Here is a 26,015-nt window from a genome sequence, read left to right as displayed (position 1 = left end):
TATTTTACAGTAATATTATATTGTGTGTATAGTATTTTACAGTGATATTATACACTATATACACAGTATTATACAGTATATGGACAGTATATGTACAGTATTATGCAGTAATATTGTGCACTATATATACAGTTATATACATGTATATTATACAGTAATATTGCTAAATGCAGAAATTACACACTGGGGCTTTAAATTGTTTTTTAAAAACTGTCTAATCTGCATCTTTTGCTTAATTTCTGGATTAAATTCAAACTAAATTCACATTATTATCTTTCACTTCACCAGGAGACCCAAACGCGATGGGCCCCACAAGCGGAGGCCCATGTCAGAGGGAGCGTTCAGCTTCAGCTCCCTCTTCGGCGCCGCGGGTCCGGAGCCGTCCCGAGAGGAGGAGAACACCAGGGCTGGAGGAGAGCGCGATGCTCGGTGGGCGTCTGTCGGGGGAAGCGATCCGTGGGGGGCCGGGCGGGACCTGCCCTCCCTGCTGCAGCAGGTGTCCCTGAGGGGCCGCAGGGACTCCGGCGGGGGGGTGTTCTCCGACGACATGGGCTCGCTGCCCCGCAGCAGGAGGCTCGACCTGTTCTCCTCCCTGAGGCTGAGGAAGAGGGAAGCATCGCAGGGCGAGGGGAAGGATCACGAGGCCCAGAGGGAGATCAGGACTATTCTCACCAAACTCAGGAACAAAGGTGAGTGAAGGGATTTCATGATCGTGATCCTTTAAAGGTGATGTCAAGTTTTACTCCTGTATCCCAGTCGTTAATTAACTCTCTGGTTATTTGCTAAATGTTTAAGTTATTACATTTTGGGGTATTTTCTTCATCAGAATCTTTAATATATATTTTTAAAATCCAGCCTCCAGTCAACAGAATCTGGATGCTCCTTCGTCGTCGTCGAGTGATGATGACAATGAAAACCTTCCCTTCAGTCAGAAGGTTCGTACAGACGTTTGTTTGTTTGAGCTGACAGATGACATAGGAATATTAATATTTATGTTCTGACATGTCCTGTACTTCCTGTCCCAGCTGAGTGCAGAGGGACGCAGGAGGAGGAGGCAGGAGAAGATCGTGGCCCAACAGACGAAGAGGGAACAACTGAAGAGACTTCACAGAGCTCAGGTTATATTATACAGTAACAATATACAGTATTATACAGTAATATTATACAGTATTATATAGTACATCTATATGTCAAAACATCCGATATCTGTGCTCACTGATCCTGATACATTTACCTGAAAATACATTTTTTTATCTTTTTTTTTTTTTCAAATTTGACATTAAGTCGACTGATATTTATGACTGTGCACATTTTGGTGCATATACAAAACCATATAGTTTGGTGTAAAGTTTATTTCCCTCAGGTTATCGGACCACTTCCCTTTTTATACATTTATATATCTACTGTAAGAATCATCTGATTGTTCGGCCTTGAGCTCGACTGAACATCTGTCTGTGAAATACTGTATATACTTTATGAATGTATGAAACAAACAAACAAACGTGTAGACTCTAGAGAAGTTAAAAGCTTCGTGTCACTGAAGCTGTGGAAGCTCAGATCACAAAGATCAGAACTCTGATCATATCTAATCTCCTCCCGTCATGTTTGATTACATCTTTCTCATGAATGTGGTCGTGTTTGCGTCGTCCAGGTGATCCAGAGACAACTGGAGGAGGTCGGGGAGAAGCAGCGAGACCTGGAGGAGAGGGGAGTCACGGTGGAGAAGATAATCCGAGGAGAAACTGGTACTGAACCACAGACACGTCGTCTTCTGATGTCGCCGTTAAAACACCTCTCGTCAAATCTTTAGCAGAAAGGTTTTCCACTCCTCCTTCTTCTTCTTCTGTTCTGTGCGAACGCTTCTCAGGCCGCGTAGAAGAAGAAAGCGATGCATTGTGGTCGAAAGCCTCTACGTTCAGTTAATGGCCTCTCTCGACAATAGACTGACACTTTACAGTGGCCTCGTCTTTTTTTCCCTCCAGTTCAGAGCTTCTTTGTCTGTTTTCCACTCAAGAGAGTGAGGCCTGTGTGTGTGTGTGTGTGTGTGTGTGTGTGTGTGTGTGTGTGTGTGTGTGTGTGTGTGTGTGTGTGTGTGTGTGTGTGTGTGTGTGTGTGTGTGTGTGTGTGTGTGTGTGTGTGTGTGTGTGTGTGTGTGTGTGTGTGTGTGTGTGTTATTTGTAATGCCTTCATACTATTGACAGAAAACTGAAAAATATTCAGTTCTTTCTTCTCAATCCTGCTACATTCATCTCTCCGTCCTTCCTTCCTTTGTCCCCTTCCCTCCTTCCTCGACCCCTCCCCCCTTCCCAGAATCCTCTGCGGACGGCGGCGACGACGACGAGGCCCGGCTCTATCAGTCCTGGTTCAGACTCGTGCTGGAGAAGAACCGGTTGGCTCGCTACGAGTCCGAGCTCATGATCTTGTGAGTAACGGCGTCTCATCACACTCAGACTAACGTTGTTGTAATTCATCCTTCTCTCCAGCAGAGGTCACTGAATCCCCCTCCTCCCCTCCTCTCTCTCTCTCTTAGTGCCCAGGAGCTGGAGCTGGAGGACACACAGAGCCGCCTGCAGCAGGACCTGCGACGCCGAATGGCCACAGAGGGTAAGAAAAAGGACCAACACGCACAAAAACACACATATTCAGATTCACAAACGTACTCCCCCCCCCCCCCCCCCCTCCAGACACGACGAAGAGCGCCTCAGAGCTGCGGGACGAGCAGTGCGTCCTGTCGGAGATCATGAGGACGGTGGAGCGCCGCGACGCGCTGGTGGCCGCGCTGGAGGAGCAGCGGCTGCGGGAGCGGGCCGAGGACCGGGACCTGGAGAGCCTGGTGCTGTCCCGGGGCTACGAGTTCCACTGGGCCCCCGCGGCCGAGGCGGCGGACGACAGCTGGGGGGCGGGGGGGGAGGCCGGAGTGTGAGGGGTAGACTGACACGAAAAATCATTTTAAAAAAAGACTCCAGGTCACCAGTTTTAGCAAAACAAGATTCCGTCTGACACGCTTCCTTTTAAAGAAATGTCTGGGGTGTTTGTTCCTCCTGGCGACGACGACGGCTCGAGGCTTCACATACGACTTCCTGTACGGCTACGAGGGTTAACAACATCTCGGCCATGGAGATCGTGTGACCTCTGAACTCTGAGGTCAGGCGGGAAACACATGTACAGTGTGACGAACCTCTTATCATAACATGTGCACACGACTGACTTTGTTCCTGCCGCTCACGGGACGCAACACGTGGACGGACGCCGCGATCCGCCTGCCGACCGTTTCAAAGCACGTGTGAATTGTTTTCCAGTTTTGCGTCGTGACTCCGGAGACGAGTGTCATGTTCATGATTCACTTTCTTGTGCGTAAATTTTAAAAAGTTTTTGGTTTTTTGTTTGTTTGTTTGTTTTTGTTGATGTTTTTTTCACTTCGTGTTGAAACACTGTTTAAATAAAGTTCAGTTGAATATTCACTAATGAACACAGGAAGAAATGTTTTTGTCTGTCGGCGCACCTGGCCACACCCACAAGCTGTGATGTAGTCACAGGCCCCGCCCCCTTCAGGTGACACCTGCTGTGAAATCACTGTTTCTCCTCATCCAGACTGGATTCGCTCTGTGATCTACTGTAACTGTCTGTCACACTGTGATTGTTTAACCTGCTCTGTGACCCTTGACCCTTGACCCCGTCAGCTCGTCTCCCTCACAAGGAACAGAACGTTGTGTTTACATGTTGAGTCTTAATCGTTGAATTACAGGAGGAACCACACGTCTCCTCTCGTTCCTCGACCTTTATATGTTTATGGTTTGAATTAACAATAAGTTATTGATGATGATCAAAATGATGATTAAGAAAATATATATATGTATATATATATATACATATATATATATTTATATATATATGAACTGTGTGGTATTTCTTTGTATGTCCGTTTTATGCTGCTTCAAATCTTTTTAAAAAAAATATCTTAAATAAAAATTAGTTTCAATTTTTGATTACGGAAGACTTTTTTTTTTTTAGTTATAGAATAACCAAGAGTTGATTTTTCTCTTCTGGACAAACAATGCATTATTTATTTAGTTTTACATTAACTGATGTATTTGTAATGTAATTTAAATGAATATAAATGAATAAATTAGAGAATATACAAATGAAAATCAATACAATTTACAACCCCTCCTCCTCCCTCTGCTCCTCCCCCTCCCTCTGCCCCTCCCCCTCCTCCCTCCTGCTCCTCCCCCTCCCTCTGCCCCTCCCCCTCCCCCCTCCTGCTCCTCCCCCTCCCTCTGCCCCTCCTTCTCCTCACTCTGCTCCTCCCCCCTCCCTCCTCCCCCTCCCTCTGCTCCACAGGGGGGCGGGGCCTCTCTCCACCACGCAGCCAACTTCGGGAGAGAATGTCTGGAATTCCGTTTCCGCTTTAGGGAGTGGACTGCGATTTGTTTTTTTCTAACTTTGACTTTTCCGGCCAACTCTCACTTCCCCGTCCCTCGTCCCGACCCGACCCGGACCACTGGACCGACCCGACCCGGACCACTGGACCGACCCGACCCGGTCCCGTCCCTCGTCCCGACCCGGAACCTCGTCCCGACCCGGACCCCTGGACCGACCCGACCCGGAACCTCGTCCCGACCCGGACCCCTGGACCGACCCGACCCGGTCCCTCGTCCTGACCCGGACCCTCGTTCCGGTCCCTCGTCCCGACCCGGTCCCTCGTCCCGACCCGACCCGGACCCTCGTTCCGGTCACTCGTCCCGACCCGACACGGACCCTCGTTCCGGACCCTCGTCCCGACCCGGTCCCTCGTCCCGACCCGACCCGGACCCTCGTTCCGGTCCCTCGTCCCGACCCGACCCGGACCCTCGTCCCGTCCCGGACCCCTGGACCGTCATGGCCTCTTCGCCCCAGAAGTCTCCGTCCTCTCCGAAGTCCCCGACGCCCAAGTCTCCGTCGTCCAGGAAGAAGGACGACTCGTTCCTCGGGAAACTCGGAGGAACTTTGGCGAGAAGGAAGAAGGCGAAAGAAGGTATGAACACACACACATCAATACATATCAATATGATTTATTATAACAATAACAACCAGAAGTGGTTCAGAAGTTTAACAATAATTCATCTTCTTATAGAAACACTTTCATCCACACTGACTATTACACGCTGCAGATTATTGTCTTTGTTCGCTGTTAATTCAGATTTTGACCAGTTTTATATGTGAGATTAAAAAACTTCAGCCCCTGAAGCGACGGCGTGTTTGTGTCCCTGCGTCAGGCTCCATGTAGGGAAGTGAATCTTCAGAGAGGAGGAGAGAGAGGAGGAGGGAGAGAGAGAGAGAGGAGGAGGGAGAGAGAGAGAGAGAGAGAGAGAGAGAGAGAGAGGAGGAGGAGGAGGAGGAGGAGGAGGAGGGAGGGAGGGAGGGAGGGAGGGAGGGAGGGAGGGAGGGAGGGAGAGAGAGAGAGAGAGAGAGAGAGAGAGAGAGAGAGAGAGAGGGAGAGAGGGAGAGAGGAGGAGAGAGAGAGAGAGAGGAGGAGAGAGAGAGAGAGAGAGAGAGGGAGAGAGAGAGAGGGAGAGAGGAGGAGAGAGAGAGAGGAAGAGAGAGAGAGAGGAGGAGGAGGAGGAGGAGGGAGGAGGAGGAGAGAGAGAGAGAGAGGAGGAGAGAGAGAGAGAGAGAGAGGAGGGAGGAGAGAGGGAGAGAGAGGAGGAGGAGAGAGAGAGAGAGAGAGAGAGAAGAGAGAGAGGAGGAGGAGAGAGAGGAGGAGGGAGAGAGAGAGAGAGAGAGAGAGAGAGAGAGAGAGAGAGAGAGAGAGAGAGAGAGAGAGAGAGAGAGAGAGAGAGAGAGAGAGAGGAGGAGGAGGAGGAGGAGGAGGAGGAGGAGGAGGAGGAGGAGGAGGAGGAGGGAGGGAGGGGGAGAGAGAGAGAGAGAGAGAGAGAGAGAGAGAGAGAGAGAGAGAGAGAGAGAGAGAGAGAGAGAGAGAGGAGGAGAGAGAGAGAGAGGAGGAGAGAGAGAGAGAGAGAGAGAGGGAGAGAGAGAGAGGGAGAGAGGAGGAGAGAGAGAGAGGAAGAGAGAGAGAGAGGAGGAGGAGGAGGAGGAGGGAGGAGGAGGAGAGAGAGAGAGAGAGGAGGAGAGAGAGAGAGAGAGAGAGGAGGGAGGAGAGAGGGAGAGAGAGGAGGAGAGAGGGAGAGAGAGAGAGAGAGAGGAAGAGAGAGAGAGAGAGGGAGAGAGAGGAGGAGAGAGGGAGAGAGAAGGAGGGAGGAGGAGGAGGAGAGAGAGAGAGAGAGGAGGAGGAGAGAGAGAGAGAGAGAGAGAGAAGAGAGAGAGGAGGAGGAGAGAGAGAGAGGAAGAGAGAGGAGGAGGAGAGAGAGAGAGGAGAGAGAGAGAGAGAGGAGAGAGAGAGAGAGAGGAGAGAGAGAGGAGGAGGAGGAGAGAGAGGAGAGAGAGAGAGAGAGGAGGAGGAGGAGGAGAGAGAGGAGAGAGAGAGGAGGAGGAGGAGGAGGAGAGAGAGGAGAGAGAGAGAGAGGAAGAGAGAGGAGGAGGAGAGAGAGGAGAGAGAGAGAGAGGGAGAGAGAGGAGGAGGAGGAGGAGAGAGAGGAGAGAGAGAGAGAGGAAGAGAGAGGAGGAGGAGAGAGAGAGAGAGGAGAGAGAGAGGAGGAGGAGGAGAGAGAGAGGAAGAGAGAGGAGGAGAGAGAGAGAGGAGAGAGAGAGTGAGAGAGGAGGAGAGAGAGAGGAAGAGAGAGGAGGAGAGAGAGTGAGAGAGGAGGAGGAGGAGGAGGAGGAGGAGAGAGAGAGAGGAGAGAGAGAAGAGAGAGGAGGAGGAGAGAGAGGAAGAGAGAGAGGAAGAGAGAGGAGGAGGAGGAGGAGGAGGAGGAGAGAGAGAAGAGAGAGAGAGAGGAGAGAAAGAGGAGGAGGAGAGAGAGAGGAAGAGAGAGGAGGAGGAGAGAGAGAGAGGAGGAGGAGAGAGAGAGAGGAAGAGGAGGAGGAGGGAGGAAGAGGAGGAGGAGAGATAAGAGGAGGAGGAGGAGGAGGAGGCAAAAGAAGATGAGGGAGATGAGGTCAGAGGTCAGAACCAGGACCTTCATGACGTTTATGAATCTTACTGTGTTGGACTTTACAAAGCTTTCTTTGTTATTATTATTATTTTTTTTATGCTCAATCCAGTTAAAAGCCGCGCGGGGTCGTCCAGGCTTCAGAGGTTTTTATCGCCCACCGAGAAAAGGTCTCGTTCAATTGGACGATTACTTTTTTGTTCGTTCAGGACGCCGTCGCACAGCTGAGCCCCGTTTATGTCGCCTCCGAAACCGAGGGACACGCGTGGTGCAATCACATTATATTCACACGCACACACACACACACACACACACACACACACACACACACCGAGTGCAGTGTGTGAAAGCATGATGGGAAAAAAACCTGGGTTGGCCGCTCTCGTGTTGGCGTTGATTCAATTTGAGTGGACGACCGTCGCATATTACTGAAGAGAGAGACTCTGAATGAATGAGGGAGGAGAAGGAGGAGAAGGAGGAGAAGGAGAAGGAGAAGGAGAGAGCTGTTGGATGTGGACTAGATTTTATGAAAAGAAAAAGAGAAGGGTTAACCAGCTGTGTGCAGAGAAAACAACACATAAAACAGCAGAGGTAATATAATCATATATGATATATATATGTAATTATATTACATATAATGTCATTTGAGCGTAGAGAACATTTGTATCGGTGGGTCGAGGTTTCGTACCAGGATGAGCTCCAGGGGGCAGAAGCTGCTCCCGTCGGCCAGGAGAGGAGGCTTGACTCTGGGGGGACGGAGACCAGCGAGAGAGGGACACGATGGGCTGCGGAGCGCTCTGCCCTCCAGGTACGACTCCGCAGCATCAGCGTGAGCGTGAGCGTGTGGGCGTCGCCGCGCGGGAGGCGTATGGCCGAGTGATGCGTCCGTCGACGTGGCGGTTCGTTGTCGCTCTTTTCGATTGCGTATTGTCGTTTTTTATGACACCAGCCCGCGGGAGGGGGGGAGGATACCGATAACCAGTTCGACACCTGGGGTTGTACACCGATACTTTTTTCTTTTTTTTAAAAAAAGCATCAAATGAAGGTCGATGATGAGAACGTTAAAAAAGGCACAAACATGTCCTTCTCGATACTTGTCATGTCGTGGACTAAGAATCACGTTCTGCACACGCAGACGACCAGAGATGTGTGTCACGCGTCTGCGTAATGATTATCCATCCATCGTCTACCGCTTTATCCACTTAAGGGTCGCGGGGGGCTGGAGCCAATCACAGCTGACGTTGGGCGAGAGGCGGGGTTCACCCTGGACAGGTCGCCAGCCTATCACAGGGCCACATACAGAGACAAACAACCATTCACTCTCACATTCACACCTACGGTCAATCTAGAGTCTCCAATGAACCTGACCCCATTCTGCATGTCTCTGGACTGTGGGAGGAAGACGGAGAACCTGGAGAGAACCCACGCACACACAGGGAGAACATGCCAACTCCACAAAGAAAGGCCCCGGTTGGTTTGGACCGGGACTCGAACCCAGAACCTTCTTGCTGTGAGGTTCTAACCACTAAGAAGTGACTGTGCGTGTTTTTATAGTGTAAAAAAAAAAAGGTGAAGTGACGTGTGGTTGGTTGTGGGAGGTGTGTATCACTGTGTAGGACTATTTTCATACACCCACGTGTGTGTGTGTGTGTGTGTGTGTGTGTGTGTGTGTGTGTGTGTGTGTGTGTGTGTGTGTGTGTGTGTGTGTGTGTGTGTGTGTGTGTGTGTGTGTGTGTGTGTGTGTGTGTGTGTGTGTGTGTGTTCATGCAGACATGCTGCACATGTGGATGGTGTTGATTAAGAGGATGTTGTTCCAGTGAAGGCAGAGAAATGCACAGGATGTTCACTCTGTGCTCTCACACACACACACGCACACACACACACACACACACACACACACACACACACACACACACGGATCGGCCTCCTCAGGTATCTGACACACGGAGAACAGAGACTCACTGTGCTTCTGTAAAAATCCCGCTGAGAACCAGGAAGTGTGACGTCGGTTGTTGCTGTTTTTCAATCGGGGAATCGTTCAGGAAGCTGTTGTGTCTTTGTGTCCCAGCTGATCGCAGACGAGGACCTGCTCTGTACTGTACATGGTGCGGCCTCTGGCCTCACGTGTGTTATTGTTTCCAGTCCTGACAATTTAAATGATGAATCATTCCTCTCAGATATCAAGAGCTGCTTTTCTCCATTTTATTGTCTCCGCCAAGGAGGTTTATGTTTCCACCCGTGTGGGTTTTGTTTGCTTGTTGGTTTGTTGGCAGGATTATGCAAATGCTACTGTACTGATTTGGTCCAAACTTGTTGGAGGGATTGGTCCTTGGTTCTGGGAAGAACCCAATAGATTTTTGGTGCGGACGGAGAGGAAGTGCTGGATCCAGGAATGTATCTTTTTCCACTTAAAATTACAATATCGCCCATTTAAAAGAATCTCTTTCATTCCTTTTTTTTTATGTGCAAATGATGCACATCATTTTTTTTGATTATTCATATTCCCACTATAAGAAGCAGACAATCATGCGTAGGCTTGTTCGGCCTCGGCGGAGGTCTGCGCTCTACTCGGCGCCATTCTTGTCTTTGAATATCTGACTGATGCTTGAATGAAAACGAGCTAGGAAAGTGAAGGTCTCAGGAAGAGCGGATACCACGCCGACACCGTGTGATGGAATGTGATCTGACGCTCGTTCTTCTTCGTTTCTCGCAGTGTCGGAGCTTCAGGAAGAAGGAATCAACGCCATCAACCTTCCTCTCAGCCCCTCCCACTATGAGCTGGACCCCGAGGACACGATGCTCGGTAAACGCTCGCACGCCGTCACACACACACACACAAACGCTTTTACCCGAGACGCTTCATTCGTTTCACTGACGATTATGAAGCGTTGAAGCTGAGTTTTGTCGTTTATTGGGACAATGGTGACGTTAAAATAACACGTTCTTTTCTTTTCTTTATACAACTTTGTGCTGGAGTAAATAACCTGACAATTTAGATGATTTTTTGATAAATAAAAGTCACATCAAACTGAAAATGAAAATAACTGATCCCCTTTAACAATTGTCCATCAGAGGAGAATGAAGTCCGGACCATGGTCGACCCCAACTCCAAGAACGACCGCAAACTGCAGGAGCTCATGAAGGTGAGAAGTGACCAGCTATTAGTGTTGGCGAAGTGTAATTTTCCACACGATGAGATCACAAAAATGCGTGAAGACGGTACGAAACGACTGGAGCGTCACAAAGGCGCCACTGAGCGGACGGTTGTGTTCACGACGCAGCTTCGCGTCCAGGGTCCGTGTTTCCTTTGTGGATGTTGAGGGTAGATCGAGCACAGCTCATCACGACCGCGGCACCAACGCCGGCACTTTAACAAACGATGAGGATCACTGGGGTCAAAGGGTCAAACCTTCATAGATCTGAACTTCACCAGTTTGAATAATTCGATTTCAAACATGACTTTTGAAGTTCCCTGTCCCTTCGTCTTCTAGGTGTTGATCGACTGGATCAACGACGTCCTGGTGGGGGAGCGGATCATCGTGAAGGATCTGGCCGAGGACCTGTACGACGGGCAGGTTCTGCAGAAGCTGTTTGGTGAGCGAACCGACTCATCCCCACCGCGTCTCTGTGAGGTCGGCTCCACCTCGTACGGGAAGAGGCCACAGGCAGCGTTGGCGCCCCCTGGTGGTTCCAGATATTGGCGTGGAGACGCCGGGGAGGACGTCGCTACTTTCCCTCAGAGCTGAGAAGAAATACGTTCGTTTTCCGGCCTGGCCACCGTCCGAGGCAGAAAACAGCCGTAGAAATCCCAATTTGAACAAATAACCTGGAGTTAAACGTCAGGTAGTAGCTGGTTGTGTTACTATCTGATCCAGCAGCAGTACAAGTAGAATCACTTTCCTTCTTTACCTGCGTTTGTTTTTCCGTTGACAGGATTCTTCTTCTTCTTCTTCTCTTGGTTGAGTTGTTTTTGTCCAATTTCGTCTTTTCCACCGTCGGCCATTTTACATCACTGGGGTCAGATACCAGGAGGACGCTGTTCTCTTCCTCGTTTTGCTCACGCAGTTCCTCTGCGCCGCAAATAGAGTCGGAATTTTTTTCCCTACGAAAACCACGTCCCGGCGGTCGAGAGAACAACGCGGTGAAGGCGACGGGCCGACATTAGTGCGAATGGTGCCGCCAGAGAGTTGTTCCATTTCTGTGAGTGTTCAGCTCGGTGATATTCATTTGTGGTCCGTCTCTGCGTCTCACTTCAGAAAAGCTGGAGGGCGAGAAGCTGAACGTGGCCGAGGTGACGCAGTCGGAGATCGCCCAGAAACAGAAGCTGCAGACGGTCCTGGAGCGAATCAACGACTCGCTCAAGCTCTCCACCAGGAACATCCGCTGGAACGTGGACTGTGAGGAACACGTCAGATACCTTTAGTTCCCCCTCGTCCTTTACACACAATCACGCCGCATGTCATCTTAATACCCTCACGTGTCCTTCCCTCCATTGGAAGCATTCAGGCTGCACCCGCGCCACTACGATAAAGTTTTAAAATGCGTTGCTATGGTTACGTCGGCCTTCCACACTATTCCGTAGTTCTCCCGAGCGCCTAAAACGGAGAAATTTGGGAAACGCTGCTCGTCCCGTTTTGCTTTGAAAACCTCCGGGGCCACTCGTGTTTCATCGGCTTGTTGGTGCTGTATGAGGTATTCATAAAAAGTTATAGAAAGGCATCGTGAGAAATTTTTTTAAAAGAAGCATAAGACAAAACAGAAAGAAATGAATGAAGGAATTCAAATTCCACAATGAGATAAAATTGAGATATTAAAAACAAAAGAATAGGAACAACGTGTCCAGTTTTGAGGAAGAATTGCTTTAAATTGCATCTCTCACATAAAAGTCATATACATAAGTTTCTTCAGAGCAGAACACAAAGGAAGTAGATGAATGACACGGTCACAGTTAATCAGTCGTCAGCCGCCGCGAATGTTCCCGGACGCACCTTCACGCCGCCGTTCGTCCATGAAAAGCAATTTGCGCGGCGTGTCTTTGATAATAACGTGAATAAGGTGGAATGTCATTGATTTCCCCCCCGTGCCATCTATTCCAGGAGCGATTCTGTTAATCAATTCACTTTTCTTTGTCCCCCGACGTGACGTGTTCAGATCGTCTGACGCGGCGACGATCCAGCAGGTGTTTGTAGAAAAAGGCCTTTAAGCGTCCGCGCGTCGTGATTTGCCGTTTAGTCACGGGTGACAATCAAAGGCCGGCTCTGGACACTTAATTGATCCGGTTTGATCTGTTTGTATCCTCAGGTAAATCCTATTTGTTCGGACGGCTGAAGACTGAGCCGAGTCTTTCTGCTTTTCTCTTTCTCTTCCCGGACAAAAGCTGACGTCCTGTGTGACTCTTTTTTTAATGTCACTTCAGGGGCAGCTTCTGTCATCTTGCGCTTGTTTTTTCCCGTTGAAGGTCCATGACCTTGCTTTTATTATGAAAATGATTAATTCCAAATTCCTACAAGAAAGAAAAATAATAGAAAATATCTTCCAGAGAATCTGCGAAGTGCAGAAAACGTTGATGTTTTTAAACGTAAATTAAAAACCCACATATTTAGTCTTGACTTTCATTTGGTGTTTAATAATGTCATGGTTTTATTATTCATCTGTATATTTTCTATTTTATTTTAGTGTTGAAATAACTTCCTTGACCTTTTACTCTCTTTCGTATAACTTTTGTATAACTTGTTTCGTGTAATGCTGCCTCATTTTATCTGTCGTCGTTCTAAATGCCTGTTCGTCGTCTTTTCAGTTATTGATTGTTTTTTGGCGGATCGGCCTCTAACATCTCGTGTTTTGTCTCGCGCGCTCACACGCCGACGAGATTGCGTACAAAGTCAATGCAAAGACGCGGAATTTCGTGTCGTCTCATGCGATGTCGTCAAAGCCAAATGGCGGTGACGTCTGCGTCTTTCGTGAGCGACGCGATAACATTTGCTTGTGTCGATCGTTACATATATCTCCACCACCGTCTCTCTCCGTCTCTTCCTCCTCACGTAGCGGTTCACGCCAAGAGCATCGTCGCCATCCTGCACCTGCTGGTGGCGCTGTCGCAGCACTTCAGAGCACCAATCAGATTGCCCGACCACGTCTCCATTCAAGTCGTCGTGGTCCAGGTGGGTGCGGCGTTTTTTCCAAAGGCTGCTCAGTGTTTGTACTGAATCTTTGTTGATTGTTCATAGTGCCACTCCTCATCTGACGTGTTTCTCTTCATCCGTCACCATGTGTCGCCCCATGTTTTACATCCTGTCGCCCCCCTTCAGAAAAGAGAGGGAATCCTTCAGTCCAGACAAATTCAAGAGGAAATCACCGGCAACACAGAGTAAGAACGTCCGCACAAACCAAAAGTCTCTCTAGGCTTTGCAAAGATCTTCGTAGAGAACAGACCACCGCACCTGATTAGAACACACACGTTTGACACTTTTAACAAAAGACAGCAAGCGACGCGCCGCCGGAGCCGCCGCCTCCACTCGTCTTTGGTATGACGAATGGCACAAACCAGACGGGTTGATAATCACAACGCGACTTCAGCGTTTTCGATTCATCTCAGTTCAGCGAGCGGCAAAGTTCAGGCTCGTTGATTTCCTGAGCACGTTTTCTTTTCATCCGTTGGACCGGTCAAGGTGAAGAGGCGCAGGAAGAGCAGTTCATTTAACGCTGTGTTTTAGCGTGTCAGCACTTTTATTGTTCCCTTCGCTAAGGAGTTATTAATGAGTCCTTTTGTCGGTTGGTTGGTTTTGTTTGTCAGTAGGATTACGGGAAAAAAAAGGGAATTGAATAGATTTTTAGCGGAACTCGATGGACGGATAGGACAAGAAAGGCCGATTCTTTTTTGTGGACCGTTTCACAGATTTCTCAGGGATTCATTCGTGGATGTTGATGGAAAACAGTCGGGCACGTCCAGGTGACTGGTGTCTACGAGTGTGCGTGATTGGCTGCGGTTTCGATTGGATTTGAGGAGGCTGTTGGTGGATGTGTGCGCTTTTGAATCCAGTGCGATGGACACGTCCCGATCAGTGTTCGAGGTTCTGCACCTGAAAGAATTCACTTCTAATATCTAAAATCCCTTCTGTCAGGGAACCGCACAATATATGAACAAGTCCACAATATCGTGCAACGGCAAATAGCTAACCATGGTAGTTCAACGACAGACGTCATTTCACCCTTTTAGCTGAAGAATTAGAAAATTTCCATCACACACACACACACACACACACACACACACACACACGTCCGGTTTTGTTTTTTCCATCCCCTCGCTGTGAGGCTGTCCTGCAGCCTGACAGCAGAAACCAGCGAGATAACAGCAGGCCAACACACACACACACACATTTGTCACGGTAGATAGATACACTGTTAATAACACACACACACACACACACACACACACACACACACACACACACACACACACAGGCTCACGGTTATTACCACACCAACAGGACCGTTGCCCAGACTCGCCTGCCTTTGCCATCACAGATTACACCATGAACATGTGTGAGGGCCTCTCGTGTGTGTGTGTGTGTGTGTGTGTGTGTGTGTGTGTTCGTGTGCGCACGCCTGCCACTTCTTGCTGGCCTGCCCGCTGCGATACCGCCTCGTCCTCTGGGACGCCCTCGCACCGCAGCGCTCCCTCCGTCCCACGGCGGGAAACGCGCGAACGTCCTCGTCTTCGTCCGCCGTGTCAACAACAACCCCGAGTCCCGACTGTGTTTGGCCTCAGATCATTGCATTGTGTTGCAGTACGCGGTCACTGCGACCGTCTCCCTCCGGCGAAACGCGGGTCACGTGTGCAAATGCCCGAGGTGTCGTAATAATCAAATTGTGACGACGCGCCCGACGCTCTGCATTGTGTTTCTCGTTTCTGTGAAATAATCCGTCCGTTCACCACATTCCTCTGTGATTGACTTGGACGCTCTCGTCTGTTATTTATTCTACAAATGTTCGAGGTGTGAAATCGTCATTGGGGAGAAAATGGCCTCTGACTTGTTCTTTCTCTCTCCTCTCCTTCAAAGGGCCTTCTCTGGCAGACACGGTATGATATGTTTGTTCTTTTTCCATTTCCAGTTCTGCTTTCACGTTTCCTTGTCTCGTTTCGATGGATCACTTGTTGTATTTCTTCTCCGCAGAGCGCGACGCCTTCGACACGCTGTTCGACCACGCTCCGGACAAACTCAACGTGGTCAAAAAGGTACGGAGGGGGTCCGTTCCCACGTGTGTTTGAAACAACACGCGTGTCGCAGAGCTTGTACAATATGGTCTTCATCATATATTCAATATTATATATTTAACACAATATTTCAAACATAAGAACCACTTTGAATTATCTACTCCTCTTTTATTCAGACTGTTCCGAACTAAGAGGCTCAGTCATATCACACCAGTTGTCGTCTCTTCACACTGACTCCCTATTTTAGATTTTCAGATCTTGTTGATCACCTTTTCAGGCCCCACATGTCCCGGCTCTCGATCATATTCCAGATCTTATATTCCCGTATGTAGTAGCTTGAGATCCTCGGGGCAGAAGTCTTCTCACTGTTACAAAAAAAAAAACAGGTTTCAAAAAATGAAAGGGGGCGGAGTCTTCGCTGTCAGGCGCCTTGAGGAAATCAGGTCGTCAGAGTCGGTGTCATTTTAGAAAATCACGTCTTAAAACGTACTTGTACTCATAGCTGCAAATTCTTTCCGTCTAGTCTAGCTCTAACATATTGCGCTGACTCAATGCTGTGGTTCACTTGCTGAAATGTTCTCGTAAACGAAAATATGTTTTTCCTCTTATGATTTTTTTTTTTTTCAGACATTGATCACATTCGTGAACAAACACCTGAACAAGCTCAACCTCGAGGTGTCAGAGTTGGACACACAGGTATGACGCGCGCGCGCGCACACACACACACACAAACACACACACACACACACACACACACACACACACACACACACACACACACACACACACACACACACACACACACACACACACTGTCCCTTGATGTCACAGTAAAGTGTGTTTGCTGTTGTCTCAGTTTGCAGACGGGGTTTACCTGGTGTTGCTGATGGGGCTGCTGGAGGGATACTTTGTGCCGCTCTACAACTTCTTCCTCACTCCAGAGAATTTTGACCAAAAGGTAAAAAGATGTTTCCGTTTGTCCGTCGTTGAGCGTGTGAGTATTACAGGAATACAGCCACAGACTCGCCAGCAGAGGGCGACTCTACGAGAACATGACTCTACTTCTCTATTGATTTATAACGTCAGTAAAGCCTTTTTCCTGATGAGTTCTTATGGTTCAATCTTTTGGTGTCAAGTCTTCTTCAATACAACATCTTTGTTCTGCTGCGATGAAACGTTCTTCTGACATGTTGGTGTCTGGCTCCGTTAATGGAGGATGTGGACGTTATCATAAATGACCATGAGATTAAATCACTGACTTTGACTCATAAATATATATATTTATTTTTCTGTATTCAGAACCTCTATAAGAATCGTAAAACCTTTTTTCCCTCTGGTAGGTTTGTATGAAAATGACCCTCAGATCCAGTTCACTGCAGCTCGGAGCTCAGATAAATTAGTCTTAATACGAGCGTCTTACATACGTTGTTATTGGCAACTTTTTATTTATTTATTCACGGCTTTTGTTCTGCTCTAAAACCAGAACAAATTAAAAACAAAATACACGAATGCCTCATTTTTTTCTCCCTCAGTATTTCGTATCAGTGGACATAGAGATTATCGTCCATCGTATTCACACATCCGCTCTTTTCTTTTCGTTGACCCATGACAATCAGGGCGTCTCTCCGTCCGTCTGTCTTGACCTATAGTCTTAAAGACACATTCTTAAATCAGCGCTCCATTTCTGAGGAGCCTCACGCCTCATGCACCGGGGCCAGGAGGAGGACTCTGCTCTCAATAGCTTGATAAATGCCACCGGGTGCGCAGCCATCTCTCCTCTCCGCTGGCCTCTGTAGTACTACGGCATTCTGAACAGGCAATCTGCGGAGACACCACAGTAGCCTTTTGTGTGGGTCTTGGCCAGCAGCCCCCTGCCAAGCTGCAGAGCAGAATGGGCATTGGCGCTGTACAATGTACACACGCACACACACACACACACACACACACACACACACACACACACACACAGACTCCTGGCCCGGAAGGACAGGCACCAGCCCCATAGCATCTGTAATCTCCTATTGCACAGGGAAACACTGAAGTGGCTTAGGGGCTCCGCTCTATTACTGTGTGTGTGTGTGTTGGAGGCCTATCGATGATACACCAGAGAAAAGTAGCACAAGAAAGCAAAAGCTCTCCTGCTCCTCTACTCGAGGCTCAATCTCTTTTCCTTTTCTTTTTGACTCATGCTCATCGCACAATAAGCCCTTGTCAGGCAAAGCTTTTAGTGCGTCACACACACACACACACTTGCCCACACACACACACACACACACACAATGGGCCGAGAATAGAAAAATATCGTGCAGCTATTTCCATCTCTTCCATCTGCTTAGTTTTCCACCTGTTTTTGATGTTGAAACACTGACGGTTAATAAAATATGGACGACATGACAGCTCGCCAAAAAGTGAAGCCAATTCATCTGGATCGCCCCCTGGTGGCTGGCTGAGCAGTACAGGTCACAAACCCCAAAGATGGTTTCTGGCGTTTTAGGTAGTTCTCATCACACTGATGTTCAAGTGTTCACGTTTCTGATAGTTTAATAACACCTGTTAGGCTAGTTTAATAACACCTGTTAGCTAGGCTAGTTTAATAACACCTGTTAGGCTAGTTTAATGACACCTGTTAGCTAGGCTAGTTTCATAACACCTGTTAGGCTAATTTAATAACACCTGTTAGCTAGGCTAGTTTAATAACGCCTGTTAGCTTGGCTAGTTTATTTAACGCATGTTAGCTAGGCTAGTTTAATAACGCCTGTTAGCTAGGCTAGCTTAATAACGCCTGTTGGCTAGTTTAATAACTCATGTTAGCTCGGTTAGTTTATTTAACGCATGTTAGCTAGGCTAGTTTAATAACGCCTGTTAGCTAGGCTAGTTTAATAACCCTGCTAGGCTAGTTTAATAACTCATGTTAGCTCGGTTAGTTTAATAACGCCTGTTAGCTACGCTAATTTAATAATGCCTTTTAGCTAGGCTAGTTTAATAATGCCTGCTAGGCTAGTTTAATAACTCTTGTTAGCTCCGCTAGTTAAATAACGCCTGTTTGCTAGTTTAATAACACCTGTTAGCTCGGCTAGTTTAATAATGCATGTTAGCTCGGCTAGTTTAATAACACCTTTAAAATGGCGTCAATTGGGGGACAGATGTTTTGAAAAGCCATCAATCAACACGTCCACCACAACAGTCAGTATCCTAGAAAGATCCCTTCTCCCCAGAGTTTCCACCCTGTGTGTTTCACTCTTATTCAATATAATGAACGCTCTCTTCTCCGTCCTCTCCGTGACATCACCACTATCAGTGACAGTATCACCTCCTCGGAGTTCGGGGGGGGGGTTGCGGGCGACACTGTGGCGACACGTATCCATTGATGAATGAGGCAGCAGAGTGTTTGTGCAGCTGCTGGCGGCTTATGGTCCGACAGAGCGGAGCTGTGTTGTGTTTGCCGACACAGGAAGCTGTGGTAACACGACTGAATCCGGCCGGAGTGTATTGTGGGATTTAAGCAATGTTCTCTTATCGACTAGGAGTGTGTGTGTGTGTGTGTGTGTGTGTGTAAAGTGTAACGGGCCTGTCCTCCGTCTCTCTGCAGGTCCACAACGTGTCCTTCTCCTTCGAGCTGATGCAGGACGGCGGTCTGGAGAGACCCAAGCCCCGACCAGAGGGTGGGACTCACTCTACTGCCTTGTACAGTTCACAGTGAACAGTGACAGGGAAACACATGCAGCACGGGGACACACAGGCATTTGCGTTCATACAGTATTCAGTCATTTATCTCGCAGTTCAAGATGGCACCTGGAAATAGGTTTTGTCAAAGTTTGTTGGATTCAAAACTTTTCCAGATTTGTGGTTTGCAAAGTTTAAGTTGCACAAATCAATATTTTTATGGATGAAAAACTAAACGTCCTTTCCTCCGACAGTGGCAGATAATTACCTATGAGGTACTTTCGTTGACGTTATGAAAATAAACCAAATATATTGTTCATTTTGAGAGGTCATAAAAAAGTTGTCGTTTGATGAACGACAAAGAAACCTTAGCCTGAAACTAGCCTGTTTGAAGTAAAATTCATATTTGTCCTCCATTTTTTCCCCCAAAAGACATGGTCAGACCATTATGGTCCATAATTAAAAAATCTAAAAAAATAAAAAATATTTTTATCGTGTTGTTTCTCGATTGGATTTCCAGAATACACGTGAAAAAAACTCTTAAAAGCCACGTGGACAACTTCATTCATTTATTAATTCATTTTTATATTGATTTACCTCCTAATAATTTCAACATTTTTAAAGAAATTGTACTTTTAACGATGCAACTGAACAGATCTCTGTTTTATTGTCTTGTTGTGTTTATGTTTGTCAGTGAATGTCTGAATCCTTTTCTTGTGTTTTTTACTTCCCTAAACCAAATTGCCTTCGAGATTAGTAAAATTGTATATACTGTATTGTGATATAACCCAAGCGTCTGGAAGGCGTCATACAGGCCGTTAGGCGGAAGAGAAGCAGGGGATGTATCACCCGTAGGAACGTTTAGTGGATCTTATATTATAGAAAAATTCTCTAGTTGTATATGTTCTATAACTCTTCTTCTCTATCTTCCCTTTCCAGATATCGTGAACTGCGACCTTAAATCGACACTGCGCGTCCTCTACAACCTCTTCACCAGGTACAGGAACGTCGACTGAGCGCCACACGCAGCCCGGTGGGGGGGGGAGCCTTTTCTACATGGACCACATGCTTAAGATTAACAACACTGTTTGTAATTACTTCCGTTTGTTGGACAAACCTGTTTTTTGTCTGAATGCATGCGTCACATGTTGTATCTGTTGAGCAAAGTACCACACACACATCTGTATTAGTGGTTTTCTTTTTTACAAGATTTTGGGCATCACTGCACCGTCCCTACAGAAGTCTATGAACTACATAAAAAGGCCGATATTAATGTTAATTAGAGTCATGAAAAATAATTAGTTTCCCTCAATCGATATCACAAAGGAGAGATTTTAGATGAGCAATACGTTTATGTTTTTTAATTCAGAAAAGAAAATGTCTGCCTGTATTTATTGTTCATTTTGATAAACACGGTCTTTCTTAACTTTTCCTTATCTCTGCTCATATTAATTCATAAAAGTGCCTTTATTAACGAGGTCCTAATACTTAATATTTGGAATACGTGTTGCTCCCCACTCGTCTTAACGCTCCACGTTTCCTTTGTGAATGTGTGGAGCATTTGACATATTTTGACCAAAGCGCTGTTTTTTATTAACTCTAACAGTTTAGAGGCTTCACGAAGCAGCAACTCTACTTCTTGTATTTGTATTTTTTATAGTGTAATGCTTGTGTTATTTTAAAATGAGATGCATCGGAGTCGCATAATCACTCGGCTGTTTGTGGTTCAATACTTTGTATAAGATTTCACTCCTTTCAGCAGGACAAATGAAATTTGACTGAATATATCAATTCACTGTCACGTCGTGGTAACTGTCCGTGGCTCGGGCTGCCGACACATGTACCCATTTATGTTTTAACACAGTACATTCAATAAATTGTTCCGTTCCTGAATGCGGCTGCTATTTTATTTTCTTTCTTTCTTTCTATTTCTCACGCGGACGAATCAAAGCGGAATGCTTTTCCCAACAAAACAAAAAATTGGGGTCAGATTGGTTCCAGTTTTTTTGGGCGCGCACAGAGAAATACACGTGAATGTCCAACAAACAATTTTCTTTTTGTTAAATTTAAAATGAGAATAGCTGTGGAAAGTGGAACGGATAGGACCGTCAACAAATGGGTGAAAGGATTCCTTTTTTTTTTCTCACACCAGCCACAATAGATTTTGAAAAGAAGGTGTGTGTGTGTGTGTGTGTGTGTGTGTGTGTGTGTGTGTGTGTGTGTGTGTGTGTGTGTGTGTGTGTGTGTGTGTGTGTGTGTGTGTGTGTGTGTGTGTGTGTGTGTGTGTGTGTGTGTGTGTGTGTGTGTGTGTGTGTGTGTGTGATTAAAGACCTGTTAATCGGGAACTGTGAGTCTAATTTGAGACTAAATCACTGTCACTACCTTGGACTGTATATAAAAATGATGACGATTGGATAATGAAGCCCATGCAGAAGTGTCTTCTGAAGCCCGTATTCTCTGTAATGACCAGCAGGGGGCGACTCCACTGTTTGTTTTCCACATAGAACTTCTACATCTGGAATCGTGAGCTTTGGCTTTTCCGTCACTGATGATTTGAAAATCGGAGCAGGAATTTACAACATTTTTAAACTTAAATCTACGTAATATCTCCAAAAATGACCAAAGCGAACATCTGTATGTGCGTACATATCTCAATGCTTCAAAACAATCATCTCTCTCCCCCATTTCCCATTTCTCCTTTCCAAAGCAGATGACCTGGCTCTTCCTGTTAAAAGGAAGTTTTTCTCTGCTGTCGTCGTGGGAACGTCTGAGGTTTCTTCCTATAAATGCAATTTATTATTATTATTATAATTATAATATTGTGAGGTCTCCACTAGGGGCAGCAGGGGAATGGTCGGTGTCAGCAGGATTTAGTTGGTGATGGTTAAAGTCTAGAGAATGCATTATGTCAGTGTGTCTGTGTGGTGTGTGTGTCCTCACAACTATAGAAAGACGTGCAACAGATCCTGATGCATCTGAAACCGTGTTGTGATCATTTCCTCTCTTCGCCCCGGGGAACAATTCAGCGGCTCTAGTTATTACGTATGACCTCGTTACATTATTGTTATTGCATTATTGTTGTATTGACGCTCTGTGCCGGGGTCACACGGGGACACATTCCTCTGATTGAAGCCAACGCCGCGGCAACGGAGCACTGGATGAGATACACCCGACCGACGGTACTGTCTGTCGTCAGGGAGGCGTCAGAGGAGCCGCTGGGTGAGTGTCACAGACCTGGAGAGCGTCATTCTGTAGACGGAGCTCGGTTCAATACGATTCAGCCCAGGTCAGGGGTGAGGTGTCTGGGGTGGAGGATGAAGCCCCCGGGTTCCCGGAGCCGGTGGAACGTCTTTGCCGTCAGCTCTGCTGTTCATCCACGTCAATCGAAGTTTGGTCGCATTAGGATGTCTCCTTTGTTCCGGACTGTCCAAGAGCTGCCCTGATATTATTTAGAACTAAAAGGCCTTTCCTGTTGCATCATGCGACACTATCAAACTGCGACGCATGCTCATGTGGGGGTGCGTTCACACCGAACAGCGAAGCGAAGTAGACGCGAATTTGTAGAATAACGCAAAGACCCCAACTTTGCGTAATTCGCTTCACTCGCTCGAGTCGGAACGCGAGCGACAATATTCACGTGATACGATGTGACGAAAGCCAAAATGAGATCCTGCCGACGTCACATTGGTGGCTTGTGTTTTTAATGAACACAAATGATCCTGCGGCCAAACTCGCATTGAGTTTGGCCCGAACGCGTCATTAGCTATTGACTAATCGTAGCAAATGAGCTATCCAACATGTGGTTGGACCTTCAAACATGCTCTGATGTCCCTCCAGATCTTAAATCACATCAGTACCACATTACTCTTTTGGGGAGCGTGTCTTGGTTCCCCTGACCCCAACACAGGGTCTAATTCTGGGGGCAATAGGGATGACCCCCTCCTTCGCCAACAGCGTTTGAGCTCCCCACCCTGACCGTGATGTCATTGTTGGCGTGCGAATGCATTCCACACATTTTTTAGTAAATGACCGAGGGGAGGGGGGTAGGAGGGGGGGGTGGGGGATGTCAGGGCAACAATAGGACCTGTGGAATTTGGTGACAGTCGCTCATTGGATCCTACGGAGGCCGGGCAGCTGGGAACGTGGAACTGAGTCGGGGAAGCGGTGTAGTACGAACACACACTTCCTGTCTCTTACCTGATCTCCTGCACGCCGTCTTATTGAGCAGCTCCGGCACTTCATTCCCACTTCAAGGCCGCCGACTGTGCACTGCGCGGACGGCGTCGCCCCTCAGTCGTGAGGATAAAAGCTTCTGCCGAATGAGACAAACGCGAACGTAAAAGGCCGTTTCTTTTTATTTATTCCGCGGACGGATCAATAAAGTATCTCCGCCATTATATTATGTGGCATTGGATAAAAGGCTCGGTCGTGTAGCCCAGTCCGCTGGCACTCACGGTTCAGGTGATGTTACCAAGTGGAGCGCGGCGGCTTCGTCGTTCACCGGGTTTATCAGATGTTACACGATGTCACGCGCTGACTTCTCCGGTCTGTTGGACGAACACCTCGACTGGAAACGTCGGGCGGCGTCGCTCGGAGGGAGGGAAGCACATTATCACATATCTCCCATGATGCGTTCACATGGAGGACGTCGAAGCACAATGTTTGGTCACAAGCACTTTACTTACCGTTTCACTTTACTTCTCCTTTCTCCGACAAACCTCGTCTGAACAAACACACGCAGCCAAACGTGAACGGTGGAGGGGGACACACGTGAGACAGGAATGCCGATGGCAACGCCACACAAAGCGGTTGTGCTGACTGGGGCTGGAGCGAACTTCTGTCACTTTCTTGCCTCACGACACAACTGGCAACCCGGTCGGGCCGCGCACACTCGTGTGTTTCACGTCGCGCTACTCGCACCATTGGCGTCGTCGGTTCCGCGAAATTCGGGTCTAGTCGCTTCTTTGCATTGACTTTGTATTTAATGTTGTCGCGTCTTTTTATATCTTCTCTTTTATACAGTTATGTGACCGGAAAACCGTATTATTGTTGGAATGCTGATTTTAATTGTCTTATTTAGTGAAAGCACTTTGTGAAGCTACTTCTGAGAGGTGCTATATGAATAAAATTATTATTATTATTATTATTATTACAGTTAGCAGCAGGCTTGGTCATCGCGATGAGGGCCAATAGATACAAAAAGCGTATAACGTTACATGAACTGTATAATAGAACCATCTCAGTACAGCTGCTCTCACACATTGCCCTGACGTCCGGACGTTTTCCAGAAATCTTTCCTGGAGGGGTCAAGACATTCGTCCGACCGCCACGTGGTCACCGTCATCATGAGAACGCCAACGAGTCGAAACCGCCTGGACCCTGAGATTCTCCGAAGGCAGCAGAAGAGCAAAGATGCTCGTGACCTGCGTCAGTCCTGCGTCTCTCTCGCTCACTGAGCAGCATAGATATATATATATGATATATCATATATATATATATGATATATCATATATATATATGATATATCATATATATATATATGATATATCATATATATATATGATATATCATATATATATATATGATATATCATATATATATATGATATATCATATATATATATGATATATCATATATATATATATATATATATATATATATATATATATATATATATATATATATATATATATATCATATATATATATATATATATATATATATATATATATATATGATATATCATATATATATATATGATATATCATATATATATATATAGCCACTATCTTTCCTGTCTGCGCGGATCTCGTCCTCCATGTGTCAATTACATGTCAACAGATTCCGAAGGAGCCCGGTCTGGAACATTCAAAGCACAACAGGCGAGGAGGCGGCCTGAAGCCCGACGTTCCACTGGAACACGCCGTCTGTTCCTTTGTCGTTTCAACGGCACGTTTCCACGAGTCAAGTCTGATGTTCGTCCTGTAGCAACGTTACGAGATTTGCATTAATCTCTGTGCGTCCGGTGTGTACTTGCTATGCAAACCGAGGGAGGCTGAAGGAGGCTGAAGGAGGCTGAGGGAGGCTGAAGGAGGCTGAAGGAGGCAATCAGCCAGGACCACGTTCTCGCCTCAGAGGTCTTCATCATCTCACGACCGCTGATTAGACAAGATTCTCCTCGTTGAGAGCAAATTGGTGAAACATTAGGCTCTGCGTCTCCTCGCGGCTCCGCTCCTTACTCTGAGAGATAGATGACTAAAAGACAAGGGATGTTAGTAGAGCGGCAAGACGGCAAAATACAATACAATGGGGGGAATCGGGGGGATTTGATATTTACGGTGCGGAGAGGGAAAAGAGAAACAAGGCCAACGAGTTTAAACCCTTTTAAAAAATGTACATAGTTTTCATTCAGAGTGTCCGGCTGCTTCGGCACCTCGGATAATCAGACGGCTTCAAGGCTGCAACTTGTGAAGTAAGTGAAGAAATGTAAAAGAAAAAAAGAAGCAGAAAATATGCGAAAAATAATAATAAGAGAATGAACTGCTTTGAAGACATTAATGTCCTCGAGGTACATTAAATATCCGACGAGCTTCGCGTTGAATTGAATTAAGGTCACGTGGAGACGGACGCACTCACCCTGGCCTCTTGTGCGAGAGGCTTCTGCACAAACGTACGAACGAACAAACAAACGTACACACACACACTTTCCAGAAGGTCGAATCGAAAAACAAACTGCTGAATGAGGTCGGTGGTCTGCGGAGGGATGGAGCTGAGCAACAACCACACAGTGGGATGAATTCCATCAGGTGAACGTTTGAGTCATTTAAGTTTGATTCATTCTCCGTTTCAGATCCATTCGGTGTTTTTGGCTTTTTTGCAGAAGCATCGAGGCCAAAGTTCACCTCTTCCTCCTTTTTAATTGGTCCACTGACTTAATGACACATTTTTGTTTTATGAAACCCCTTGAAGCGCTCGCCGTGAAGACAGCGGAGAGGACGGCGCAGATCCTACGGTGGCCCTGAAGTGCAAAACACAACCACAAATAGATAAAAACAACACGGCAACAAATCAAAACACCCAAAGAAAAAAACAGAAAACACGAGAGCAAA

At 47.0% G+C, this 26,015-nt stretch overlaps 2 protein-coding genes across 14 annotated transcripts in view; both read left to right on the top strand.

Moving 5' to 3' along the window:
• mical2b (microtubule associated monooxygenase, calponin and LIM domain containing 2b) overlaps positions 1-3,979 on the top strand; it is a 41,044-nt gene extending 37,065 nt beyond the window's left edge. For all 11 annotated transcript variants that reach the window (XM_047333567.1, XM_035643705.2, XM_047333573.1 and 8 more), the window contains 7 exons: positions 289-689; positions 856-935; positions 1,026-1,118; positions 1,652-1,745; positions 2,311-2,422; positions 2,531-2,604; positions 2,685-3,979. In XM_047333567.1, the coding sequence (XP_047189523.1) occupies positions 289-689; positions 856-935; positions 1,026-1,118; positions 1,652-1,745; positions 2,311-2,422; positions 2,531-2,604; positions 2,685-2,923 (1,093 nt within the window). In that variant the 3' untranslated portion in view covers positions 2,924-3,979. The remainder of the gene's footprint in view (positions 1-288; positions 690-855; positions 936-1,025; positions 1,119-1,651; positions 1,746-2,310; positions 2,423-2,530; positions 2,605-2,684) is intronic.
• A 617-nt stretch (positions 3,980-4,596) lies between these two features.
• On the top strand, positions 4,597-20,799 carry parvaa (parvin, alpha a). Of its 3 annotated transcripts, XM_047333580.1 has the most exons (14): positions 4,640-4,693; positions 4,820-5,014; positions 9,742-9,831; positions 10,101-10,171; positions 10,520-10,622; positions 11,285-11,425; positions 13,074-13,189; positions 13,337-13,395; positions 15,089-15,108; positions 15,203-15,264; positions 15,871-15,939; positions 16,100-16,201; positions 18,833-18,905; positions 19,846-20,799. In XM_047333580.1, exons 2-14 carry the CDS (start codon positions 4,879-4,881, stop codon positions 19,920-19,922), a joined length of 1,119 nt encoding a protein of 372 aa, XP_047189536.1. In that variant the 5' UTR covers positions 4,640-4,693; positions 4,820-4,878; the 3' UTR covers positions 19,923-20,799. The 3 variants fall into 3 exon arrangements, with proteins under 3 accessions (XP_047189535.1, XP_047189536.1, XP_035499615.1); XM_047333579.1 differs by having other exon boundaries at positions 4,597-5,014; XM_035643722.2 differs by lacking the exons at positions 4,640-4,693; positions 4,820-5,014 and adding an exon at positions 7,655-7,836.
• Positions 20,800-26,015: the final 5,216 nt, after the last annotated feature.

This window comes from Scophthalmus maximus, chromosome 7 (genome assembly GCF_022379125.1).
Source record: "Scophthalmus maximus strain ysfricsl-2021 chromosome 7, ASM2237912v1, whole genome shotgun sequence".
Classification (NCBI taxonomy): Eukaryota; Metazoa; Chordata; class Actinopteri; order Pleuronectiformes; family Scophthalmidae; genus Scophthalmus; species Scophthalmus maximus.
This window is presented reverse-complemented; position numbering and strand designations above follow the sequence as displayed.

Coding starts and splice junctions, on each gene's coding strand:
- parvaa (XM_047333579.1), top strand. CDS start 4,879: ATGGCCTCTTCGCCCCAGAAGTCTCCGTCCTCTCCGAAGTCCCCGACG. Junction 5,015..9,741: donor AAGGAAGAAGGCGAAAGAAG/GTATGAACACAC, acceptor CGTTTCTCGCAG/TGTCGGAGCTTCAGGAAGAA. Junction 15,265..15,870: donor AACTCAACGTGGTCAAAAAG/GTACGGAGGGGG, acceptor TTTTTTTTTCAG/ACATTGATCACATTCGTGAA.